The following is a 13,125-nucleotide window of genomic DNA, read 5'->3' as shown; positions in this document are numbered from 1 at the left end:
TAAAATATTGCTTGAAATATTGAGCACAGTAACTAAATGTACCGTCCATATAAATCGTTTCACTGCCGCACAGAAAACGCATGTTAGTGTTACACGAGAAGATGATAATGTTAGAACTGTTAGAATATAAAAGTCTCGTCTTTAAGTGTTTTGATATTCATAATATTTACCGCAGCAATAGTTTCTTCTTTACTTTTGGGCAGTTTCGGTTGAGCCATTCGCCGTTCACTGTATATTTGATTTCGTATTAAATTAACGTCTTTAACAGACATGTAGCTCAAGCAATCTACATTTTCTTTCAACGCACTATGTATGATTTTGGACGGCCTTTCGGTCAAATTATCCTTAGCCTTCATTTCTGGCACTGCTACGCACAATCTGTCTATTAAGCGTCTTGATATCACACTCGTGATTATGTTTTAGATTACTTCGGATCACTAACTTTTCTGGCCCTTTCGTGAATATCTTCGCTTTACACTACCGTTTTACGCACCTCCAATACGTTTCTCCCGATTTTAGTACTTTATCTTGAGAAAAAGTAAAACTGTTCACTTTGAGCAAAATTTTACCACGATTACTTACTAACGTTGAAATTTCCATGTTTACTTTTCACTATTCTCTGACAAACTAGTAACTAAGTAAATTTCAATGACCATCATTAAACCCTAATTATATCTAATATCTGGTACCTGCGATAATCCTTCCGGCAGCGTCCAAAACAAGGGTACTTTTAAGACCCTCAGGTACTTCAGCGTCGAAAACATGCCCGCCCATATACAGGTATAAAAATAATACAGTTATTGAATTAAATTCAGTAGGTTTTGTTATTTATGTGCAATCGGTGCTTTACAGCCACGTGTTTGGTATAATTAGTAAAATAGTTATTTAACGTTAGTTGTATTGTGGGTTATTATCAAAAAAACCTAGAGAACAAGCTGGATTTAGATCGGGAAAAATGTTTGTATTTTGAGAACGATTTCCGAAGTGGAAACTGAAACGTCAACTAACGTACTTTAAACTTTAATTGTGGCTTATTCCCATTTGAATAGTATGTAATAACTTTAACATGCCACAAGAAAATAGCATCAGAACAATAAAAATAATTATTGCCTCTTGTATTCTGAGACCAATGCATCTTTTAACATTTCTTATTATCATCTTTGTACATCAAATATTTTATCTGGGAAATAATTTTTCCAGGCCTTTGCAATAGTTTCTATTATTATTACCCTATTAATATTATTCAATTTTTACCCTCGTATTTTTCGATGGCTCGGACTATTGCATCGGTTAATTCATATTTGATAATTCATATCAATCATCAGATAAATTAATAATACCGCCTCTGCACATACCCAATTCCCTATAGTGGTTAATGGGAGAATATATTATTGACCATCCTAGGATATTTTAATATCCTAGGATGTTTAAAAATAATTATAGAGCTTAGAGATAGTGGTTCCCTAAACAATTTTTTTGATTAACCATATGTTTTCAAACTTTAAATGTAAAATCATTGTAATTTTTGCACATGTTGTTTAAATTTTAATCATAATTGTGCATTTGATGGCGTGGATCTTGTAGATCTACTAGATCTACTAAGAACACTAAGGCGTATAGTGCTGCCTTTTGTTTTTATAAATCTTTTTCTTCTTAACTGGCGCTACAGCTCGGGGTTTTCGCCTCATCCACCATAGCCCCTTATCTTCTACGATCTTGTGCTTTCGTTTCCCATTGTTGTACCTACCCCAATCCTAGAGACAATTCGGCTTTAACATGATTCTTCCATCTTTTTCTGGGACGGCCTACTGATCTTCTACCGTCTGATCTCTCAAAAAATACTGTCTTTAGCACTCTATATTCCTTTGATTTTACCGCAAGACCTGCACATCTTATCCGGTTTGCTTTTATATGTATGACGATGTCTTCAGTACCATAGAGAGTCAACAATTCAGCATAGTGGCTTTTTCTCCACTCTCCTATAACTGTATTTCTTTGAGGCCCAAATATCATTGTGAGAACTTTTTTTTTAAATACTAGCAGCTTATTTATTTCCCGCTGATGTAGAGTCCATGTTTTACTATTATAGGTAACAACTGGGCAAAGAATTGACATGTACGTTGTAACGAATATATTTTGCCTACCATATGGAGTATTATTATAAGGGGTAGAGGATTGGGGATAGTAACTATGGGAGCAAAGATAGGGCAAGCAAAACAATCGTTACTTGTGCGAACGGCACTCAGGGTTTGTTAGGAGAGCTGGGGTCGTGGATAAGTAAAAAATATCATGGGGTTTGGATTGGGGCAACTACAAAAATATGAAACAAATGGTCATGAATCTCTTGGGACAAAATAAAAAGAAACAGGAAACACCTCTAGTAATTTATAAAGATCGCCACTTCAAGGTGCCTAATTATATCTATTACAACAACTAGTTGTATCTAGGGAAATAATTATCAGAAATGCAAAACATATCTTTCTCAAATAAAATCAAAAAAGGGTTAGTTAAAAAAATAAACAAAATGTTAAAAAAAAATTAACATTTATTTTTGTGTCACCACAAACAGTTACAAAATAGACAATATAAAAATTGTGACTATATTGATAGTCACAATTCAAAAAAAAATACCGAATAAACTTACATGTGTCATCTGTTTACAAACTCCAGGAGTTGGAGATACTACATAAACTTGCAAATGTTACCGCACAGAGATTAACCTTTTTTTTTAACAAACAAAACAAATAAATATCAAAAATAAAGCTAGCTCTCATATATTAACATTAAATTTAAAACAAAACTGAACAAATAAAATGACAGCTAAAGTCAAGCCATAAAATTTACTACTTTATTAATTATTACAAATCCTTTTAAACTTTAATGAAAGCAATTATTACTTTATTAAAAAAAATGTCTGTCTTTACTTTAAAATTTGAAACAAAAGTTACCTTAATTTTTCACTAACACTTTGAATTTTCTTGAACCATTACTGGAACTGGGGGCAGACCTGGGCCTCACTCTCTGCGTAACGAACACACGAACAAATCCATCTCCAAACTGCCAAAAAGCCTTGGATGACAACCAGGGAGAAACAAAACGAGGATGGAAACGACGATTCTTCCAATCCTCACTCAAAACATTAACTGAACCATTAACTGCTACATATTTCCATAAAAAGGGGCCAAAAACAGAAAACCACAAATTCGACGGATGAATTTGGACATGACGCTGGAGATCACCGCGGCTCCAATGAAAGTGACGAAATCATCTTTAAAAATTGATCGCATAAGTTAGAATAAACAAAGCGCTGAAATAAACAAAACACAACGAAAATTAAGACTTATTATTAGTAGATTATTAATTTGAAAACGCAATATCGGGCGGTTTGAACAAAGAAATATCGAAGAATTTGCGCCTGTGACATAAACAAACAATAAAATGATTTATTATCGACGGCGGCGACGTGAAAAGAACGAAAGATTATTTGGGTTTTAAATTGAAAGATACAAACTAAGAAACATTGAAAAAATTCTTCGTTATTATAATGCATACATAAGGGGATTTCAATATATTAAATATACGAGGGAATTATAGTGAATCTTAATAATGATAATAGGGAGTATATTTTTCTATTTCTGGCTGCTATTCTTGACGAGCCCCTTTTTTTTATGTGGCTGTTATCTAGGATTTCCGCGACCAGATATTTAAACTCTGTTACTACTTCGAAGTTGTGGTCATTTGTTGGTATGTTCTGCGCAAATCTTGCTCTTAGATTTTTGGTTACCATTATGCATTTTGTCTTTTCTTCATTTATTCGAAAAACCAGGCTACCTGTTTTCCCATCGACTTGTGAAAACACTTCTGCCACGTCTTTTATTGACTAAGCGACTACATAGGCTCATCAGCAAGGGCCATCAAAAGTTTTGATCCTTTATTTGCAAAATCCCTGTCAGCTCAGACGATTTTTTTTTATTGCTTTTTCATATGGAATATTTTAGTACTGCTTATTACGATCTTATTTAGATCTTTTGTAACTTTTATAACATTTGCCATACAGTTCAATTGTAAAATTTTAAGGTGTCTGACTAATAATCTAATTTTACTTGTAGATAGGAAACGATGATGAATACGGACTCATACATAAAACTTTTTTAACAAAGGTATAAAGAGTAATATCCTTATTCTCTTTCACTTCAATTGGCCGATACTCCTCACACAAGTACCTTTGTGAAACTTTTTTAAAAACCTTGTACTACTTGTGTAAATCTTATTTATAATTTTTTACCAAATATATTTAAATTTTGTTTTAAAACTTTAACGCCAAAGAAAAACAGAAAAATGCTTAACCAAATGTAAATATGAAAGCCAAAAGAGCTTAAATCATTTTTCAAAAAATTGTATTGCGTTTATATCCATCTTACTTTTATTTGAATATTTGAATACCAATCGCAATTGGTTCCCATTTTTGTACACTTTGTAAAACATTTTGGATAAAAGGAATGAAATAACAATCTGCTTACCCCATTTTACCAGCAATAAGTGAATGAAATTGTCTAAGTGCTCCTTGAGCGGCCTCGTTATAAATATTTGGTTTCACATCTTCATCATAGTCGTCTATATATGCGTTGTAATATGCTTTATATATAACTCCATTCTGTACCAGAGCTTCGTATCCAGCGTACAATGGTAATAACTCATAATAGGTAATGTGTTGCCATTCTGCTATATTGATGGCTCGAGCTGTCTGTAATCATTAAAAAATAAAAATACATTATGTCTCAAAAGGTACTACCAGTTAGTTTTATTCATCCTTCTAAACAACGACCGAAGATTATCATAAGGAAATTCCTTCAAACGTAACTGAAGGATATTTATTTCAGACGGTTAGTAACATACTACAAAATTTTGTCAGAGTAATGGATAATGCCAGTTACCATTCTCGTTAATTGAAAAAGTACCAACTTTGGCGTGGAAAAAAGTATATAAGATATTTAATTGGTTAAACTAAAAAGAGATCAGATTTGATAATACGATGGTTAAAAAAAATTAATAAGTATTCTTTAACAACACAGACAAAAATATAAAAAATATGTAAGCGATGGAAAAGCTAAAGGCAACTCATGATACTTAATTAATCCAGCTCTCTCTTTTTGCTTGCTTTATTAAAAATTTATACCTAGCAAGATCTAAAACTGTTTAAGTTGTTAGAATTGTTGTACTTCTTGTACATAGTGAAAGCATGTTTTGTTTGTTTTAAAGCAGATGCAATTTCAGTGCAAACCAAGTGAGTAGAGCTTTTGTGATATTTTTGGTTTTTCCTATAGAATCTTTGGCTGCATCTAAAATTATGTCGCTAAAAGATGATAGTGTAGTATTATTAACTGATATAACCATGTTTGGTATACGTTAGCTTATTAGGCTGGAGTATTTTCCCCAAGAAAAGAAAATTTTAGAGCACACAACATCCGAAGACATACAAATCCGACGAGGAGTGAGACAGGGTTGCGTCTTATAACCGCTACTCTTTAATTTGTATTCGGAGTCTATATTCAGAGAAGCATTAGACGAGGTCCAAGGCGGAATTAAGATTAACGGAATCAGCATAGACAACATCAGATATGCTGATGATACCGTCTTAATAGCAAGCAACGCACAAGAACTACAAAATATAATAAATGCGGTAGTTCACCACAGCGAATTGTTCGGTTTACATCTAAACCTTTCCAAAACTAAAACTTTAGTATTTTTAAAGACACCAATAAATGTACAGGTGTATGCCAAGGGTCAAATAATAGAACAGGTAAATTCCATAAAATATTTGGGAACAAATATCAATAGTCAGTGTAATCCAAAAAAAGAAATCCTATCAAGAATAGAACACGCAAGGAAAATATTCATGAGCATGAAAATATTTTTTACAAGATCAGACCTTAGTCTACAGCTAAGAATCCGAATGATCAGATGTTACGTTTTTTCTGTCTTACTGTATGGCTGTGAAAGTTGGACAATGGACTATATATATATATATATATATATATATATATATATATATATATATATATATATATATATATATATATATATATATATATATAAATATAATGAACCAGAAGTATTTGCTGACAACGAAAGGAAGTAAACGTTAAATATTGGGTTTGCAGCAATAAAAATGAAACGTGTACTCTTTTAAATCTTTATTCCAAGCTTTCGGACATTGGTTATGTCCTTCATCAGGGAGCTACAAATGTGATGAATAAATTGTTGGCGTTGGTATAATTAATTAAAAAATTCACTACTTACAAACTTAATGAGGTTGTATCAACGAAGATGTATTATAATGTTGATAAAATTTATCACAGTCTCTCATCTTTTTTTAATATACAAAACCTATTTTTATGTTTAAAAATTTAAAAAATTATTACTGTACATCCAAAAACACTTAATTATTCTAAATACATAAATGACATTATTCTGACAAAATTCTTTTAAATGTCAATTGATAAATTATTGTTTGTGTTATTATTGCATTTATCTAGTAGTAACAAATAGGAGAACATTTCATTTAGATGACCAATATCAGTTCTATGATTCATTGCATTGTTATTTTGGCAAATGTAGGCCATTTCAAGAAAAAGTCTTTTGGTGATGTTACTTTCCTGTTCTACTACTTTGATGTTATTATAATCTATTTGATGCCCATTTTTAAATGCATGTTCACCCAATGCACTTTTTTCAGGATGCAGTCTATTATCTGATTTGTGGGATGTAATGCGGTCTTTAAGGCATCTTGATGTTTGACCATAGTATACTTGTTCACATGATCCGCACGGTATACAGTAAACAACATCCGTTAAAGACAAGAGTGCGGATTGGTCTTTAAGTTTAGAAAAAACTTTGTTAACTGTTAGTACCGTTTTATGTGCAATTTTGATATTATTAATTGATGAAAAAAAAAAAACAAAACAAACTACAATTAGATATGTATCTCTTCCATACATTAAGGACATTGGCAGAAACTAAGTAGAATTTTTTTATTCCGGTCCTGTATCGCCTAATTAGTTCAACTCACGAAGTTGTCGATAAACCAGAAACAGAATTATTCAATGTGTTGTATTTAAGTTTTGGATATATTTAATATTATTTAATTTGTATTAAATTGAATGTACTCACAGTTTATTTTTTATATGTAATGAAACTGTTTTATTTATATATACTATTTAGCTAACAATATTTTACGTTTCTTGATTAAAAAAAGCTGAAAAGTTAGTTTTACTATGAGCAGATTTTAATCGGTACTATATCAACTAATAATTAATGTACGAGAAGGGCAAGACACACAATGCAATTAAGGAAATGGATAGACTTGCTATCGATATAATAGGTGTAAGTGAAATGCGCTGGACTGGATCTGGACAGTGCACAGTACATGACCACCAGATTTATTACTCCAGAAATAGCGAAGACCTACATATTAATGGAGTTGGTATCATAGTAAATAAGAACTAATCCAGGTATATGCACCTACTGCAGACAAATCAGACGAAGAGATCGAAACTTTCTATTCTGAACTAATAAGTGTCCTGAAAAAACTTCACAAAAACGAAATAAAAATGCTTTTAGGAGACTTACATGCCAAAGTGGGAAAGGGTAGATGTGAAGAAACCGTAGGATCCTTTGGACTGGGGGAACGAAACGAACGCAAGGATCGCCTAATCACCTTTGCTGTGGAAAAACAACTGGTAATCACCAACACTTTCTTTAAACTACTAGCTAGGAGATCATATACGTGGAGATCACCTCAAGACACCCCAGATCACATCATCAGAAACAAAATTGATTACATTATGGTGAATAAAAGGTTCAGAAACGCAATAACATTAGCCAAAACATATTCTAGTGCTGATATCGGGTAGGACCATAACCCACTGGTAGTTAACATCAGACTAAAGCTAAAGAAGATAGAGAGTGCAAAAGCAAGAAAATACGATTTAGGACCATTAAAAATAAGGACACCAGGCACCAGATACAAACCTATATAGAAAAAGAATTAAAAAAATACAGACAAAGCTAATGAACCAGATAACGAAATGGCAAAACTACAACAAATTAACCAGACAATCCTAGATAAATATCTTCGCCACGGTTAAAAAAAAAGAGTGGATTACTGATAAAATCCTAAATATGATGGAGAATAGAAGAAGAGCTAAAAACAGAGACATGTGGGAGTATAAACAAATTGACAAAGAAATAAGAAAAACTATTAGAGAAACCAAAAACAAATGGTTGGAAGATCAATGCAGAGAAATAGAATCATTGAAAAGTAGACACGACTCGTTTAATCTCCACAACAAGGTAGAAGAGGCAGCAGGAATGTACAAACCCAAGAGATCAGGACATATGACTGATGACCATGGCGACCCGGTAATAGACATTAAACAAACAAAGAATATATGGAAGAGATATGTTGAGAAGACATTCGATGACGACAAAGATAACAACCAGATAATTATGGAATACGACACAGGACCACCAATCACTCAAGACGAAGTCAAAGCCGCAATTAAAGCAACCAAAGCAGGCAAAGCACCAGGGCCCGACAACTTTCATTCAGAATTTCTAAAAATCATGGGAGACGAAGGAGTAAAATGGCTTACGACAACGTTCAATAAAATCTATGATTCGGAAAAAATCCCAGAGAGCTGGTTAAAATCTACAATTATTGCTGCACCTAAAAAACCTTAAAAAAAAAAACGAAGAGCATCGTATTATTAGTCTAATCAGCCACATTCTTAAGACCTTCTTAAAGATAATACACAAAAGAATTTATCAGAAATGCGAGTCACAGATCTCACGAACGCAGTTTGGATTCAGGGATGCGTTAGGTACTTAAGAGAAGCCTTGTTCGCGGTTCAGGTATTATTTTAAAGGTTTATGTATGCTTTATCGACTACCAGAAATATTTCGACATAATCAAGCACGATAAGCTCATGGATATACTAAAGGCAACTGATCTGGATAACAAAGACCTTCGAGTAATCAAGAACATATACTACAACCAATCAGCAACCATTCGGGTAAAAGACTAACTAACAGAAGAAGTTGCAATAAAGAAAGGAGCACGACAGTGCATACTCTCTCCACTATTATTTAACGTATATTCGGAACACGTCATGAGCCAGGCCTTAGAGCATATCGAAGAGGGTATTCTCATAAATGGTGAGCGCCTGAATAACGTAAGATATGCAGACGACACCATCCTCTTTGCAGAGAGTTCATAAGGTTTACAGACACTAGTAATGCAATTGTGGAGAATCAGTCGAGAACACGGGCTCGATTTTAACATCAAAAAAATAAAGTGCATAGTCATCAGTAAGAAGCATATTCCACCTAGTCAATTACTGGTAGATCAGCAACAAATACTCCAAGTGCCCCGTTACTACTATTTAGGAACCACCATAAACGACCAATGGGACCACTCAGTGGAGATAAAACAAAGAATTGAAAAAGCATTTGTCAGAATGAGCAAGATATTTAAGGGCCACGACCTACCCTTAAAAACGAAAATCCGTTTATTGAGATGCTGAGTAATTGATGGATTCGACCGTTACTTGATGGAAATTCATTTTATGTAACAATAAAACACTGAAAACTTTGTTTTCAAAACTTCTACAAAATTTATTTTAAATTCTTATCACTACAGCTGTTTCGGCTGATTGCCTTTCTCAAGTGATCTGTTTTTGGCATGGGTTTACACTTAGTCTCTAATGAAATAGGTTAAGGAGAGGAGAACTGTTTGTCTCAAGCTGGTCATTCAGAATTATATCTGTGTTTTTTAATTTGTTGATTTCCATAGATTCTAACAAAGATAGCTTAAGGCCTTTTTTTTGAATGTGGAGAATTTTAAATTCGTCATTAAAAGAATCATTATGATCTAGAAGTTGAAGTGCGTATGTAGAATCTGTTTTTCTATTATTGAAAGCCCTTTTATATTCTGCTATTCGTTTATCAAAATTTCTACCCGTTTGACCAATGTAAGTTTTTGGGCAGTCGCCAAATTTAAATTTGTACACACCACTGTGTAAGTGTTTTTTATGTTGGCTCTTGTTGTTTTTAATATATTTGCCTAGGTTGTTATTTGTTCTGAAAGCTGGTGTTATTCCTTTCTTTTTTATGTGTTTGGCTATTTTTGTTGATATTTTGCCTGAGATGCTGAGTATTTACAGTGCTGCTCTATGGGGTTGAATTATGGACACTAACCGAGGCATCCATGGGAAAACTCGAGGCGTTTGAGATGTGGTGTTATAGACGGATACTGAGGATTTCCTGGGTTGACCGAATATCAAACATTGAGGTCCTACGTCGGATGGATAAAACATGTGAAACACTTCAGGACTATTTCGAGCTGAGATCAATAAAGTTAGAATTGCCATGCTAGTAGTCAACATCCGTAACGTATATGCACCACAAGAAGAAGAAGAAGATATCAACTAAGCGCAGAGTTTAAATTCAAAAAGTTACTTTAATTAAGTAAATAAATAAAAAAGATGCTTTATTTATTATAATATTATAGGTTATTTTAAAACTACTTGTCATCAGGAAGTCGAAACTTGGAGAATAGCATTTATATTTTCAATTTTAATTTTAGTTTTTAAAAACATCTTTGAATTTTGGCTGAGAGATCCCAAAAACAACTTTTAAAAATCTACTACTTTCATCTGTTTACAACACTTACCTGAAAAATTCTTTCGTCATCCCAAGTAGGATTCAGTTTTAGGAGTTCGTCAGCTAGTCTGTTGTGTTCCCGCATCCAGATAATGGTTGTGGCAGTAAGTTGAGGATTTTGATTGATTCTAGGATCCCCTAAAAGAATAATACTACCTAATATTCTGGTTTATAATAAATATGCTATTGCTTATAAGTACCCATTTCTTTTTAGCTCAATTCGCTAGCTCAATTAGCAATTAAATAAGAAAAATTCTTCTGCCATAAAAGAAGGGTATCCATAACAACCGAATAAATTAAAATACCAAATAAAAAACGGTATATACATTTACAAATGTTAAAAATTTAAAGAATCTACTACTTAAGTTAACTACTGTGCATGTTCTCATATTGTAGATCTTAGGCGATGTTTTCAATGTTTTCACCCTTTGCTATAGGTTGTGTTCTGAACATTCTGGTATTCAAGAAAACGAAAAAGCGTACCTACTTACCTGGAGGGGACAAAATAAATATTCAGATGCCCAGAACCTTCTTTTCAATGCAAGAAGCATAGCCAAAAGAACGATATCGAACTGGGTGGAACAGATGAAACGTAACTACTGCACGGGTGCAAATGAATGTTAAACATTCGAAGGTTTTTATACATGAATGGGAATCATCATAATTAATTATCCAAGGAAAGATTGAGGGCAAGAGAGGAGTAGGTCGCAAACAAATGTCGTGGCTGCGAAATATAAAGAACTGGACAGGCGTAACTAACACTGGCGAACTTTTGCATGCCGCAAAAGACAGACGTCTGACCTTAAGATAATTCGCCAACGTACTATAGGTGCACGGCACCATAAGAAGAAGAAGGGAATCATCTGCGACTTATCGTAAGTCCCTTACAGGACATTGTCGTCTTATGAAGTACATAAATAAATTCGAACTAACAGAAAGTACGGATTGCAGCTTTTGTCAGGCTGAAGACGAGACAGCTGGATATTTTATGTTAAACTACTGTGTGTTGGAGAGAATAAGGCTCGGTACATTTGAGCATTATTAATTTTAGATCTACAGCGGTAGAAAAGTATCATCAAAGGCCATAAAAGACTTAAAAATGGCTAGACCGAAAGATGTTAAATTAAACAACTTTAACTACGCTGCAATAGACCTCTAATGTAGAATATAAGGGTGTGCCTGCTCTTCCTCAGCCATCCCTAAAATCCGAATAGCTATGATGATTGTCAACTTTCCTCGCGAAGAAGCACTTGAAGAAAAAGATACTGATATTCAATTTCAGATGAGCAGATGAAATTTTTTTAACTTACCTAAACGATAACAGGTATTCTCATTCTTTAATAATAGGGGACAGGCACTACGAGGGGCGCTTGTGGGCCATTCCTGATCTTTCCTTGTTTCTGTTAGGAGCAATCCATTCTTAAATGTCCGTAAAGTTTTAAGAGTTTCATCGTTGCTACCATAAATAATCGACAAATCCAAACTAGCTGTTACTTGAGAGATCTAAAAAAGACGAGTTTTGGTATTACCGTAACCTTTATTGTGATTAACGATTTGTGATTAATTTGAAATTAGAAACAATTCGTAATTACGGTAGAATTATTATCAAATTACTTGGTTAAAGTAATAAATTTACCACATTACCCGATATTTATTATGGTGCTTCTCAGAGCCTTCTTTTGTCATATAATGTATTGGATGTTTCAAGAATTATTTCATGTATTAATTATTGACGAATCTGAAAAATGCCACGGTCGTACTTATCTGCAGGTATAAAATTTATGGCATTAAACTAGTACTTTTATTGCACGGTAGATTAAATGGAAAACAATATTTTTTATTAAATTTATTGTTTATTTATAATCGTGTATTAATACAAGCATAGTTAGTTCGTTTTCTAGTTACACAATTAAATAATTTGCCGTCATTTTTTGTAAACACAAAAAAGACTGCTTTCAAAAATGTTTGTTAGGTAACTTATATAATTATTTTAGAATATATCACGTAATGATATACCTGAAATAAAAAAACGGGATCTGGCACTCCGGGAGTGACCGAGGAGAGAAAGCATATCTTTCTTATCGTCTAAGCAAGGAGCGTTTTAATTTACCTTAATTTATTTTACGCTATTTGTATTTAATTCGATAATCGACTTCTTTTAATTATCGATTCGATATTTAATTTGATTCGATTGGATAATCGATATGATTGTATTTTATTTAATTTTATTCTATTTTATTGTACTTCGATTCAACAATTAATTCGATTTGATAATTGATTCTATTTGATTCTATAATCGATTCGATTTAATAATCAATTTGATTCGACAATCGATTTAATAATCAATTCAGATTTGGAAATTGATTAGGTTTGATTTGATAATCGATTCGATTCTATTTTATT

The 13,125-nt window shown here is 33.0% G+C and overlaps 1 protein-coding gene across 1 annotated transcript in view; it reads right to left on the bottom strand.

Annotated features, from left to right (window-relative positions):
• LOC140447565 (peroxidase-like) overlaps positions 1–13,125 on the bottom strand; it is a 57,066-nt gene that overhangs the window by 21,152 nt on the left and 22,789 nt on the right. Inside the window, exons 4-6 of the mRNA XM_072540284.1 lie at positions 12,033–12,225; positions 10,733–10,860; positions 4,521–4,744 (exon numbers count right to left, since the gene is read on the bottom strand). Coding sequence (XP_072396385.1) covers positions 4,521–4,744; positions 10,733–10,860; positions 12,033–12,225 — 545 coding nt within the window. The remainder of the gene's footprint in view (positions 1–4,520; positions 4,745–10,732; positions 10,861–12,032; positions 12,226–13,125) is intronic.

This window comes from Diabrotica undecimpunctata, chromosome 1, assembly GCF_040954645.1.
Source record: "Diabrotica undecimpunctata isolate CICGRU chromosome 1, icDiaUnde3, whole genome shotgun sequence".
NCBI classification, from domain to species: Eukaryota; Metazoa; Arthropoda; class Insecta; order Coleoptera; family Chrysomelidae; genus Diabrotica; species Diabrotica undecimpunctata.
This window is presented reverse-complemented; position numbering and strand designations above follow the sequence as displayed.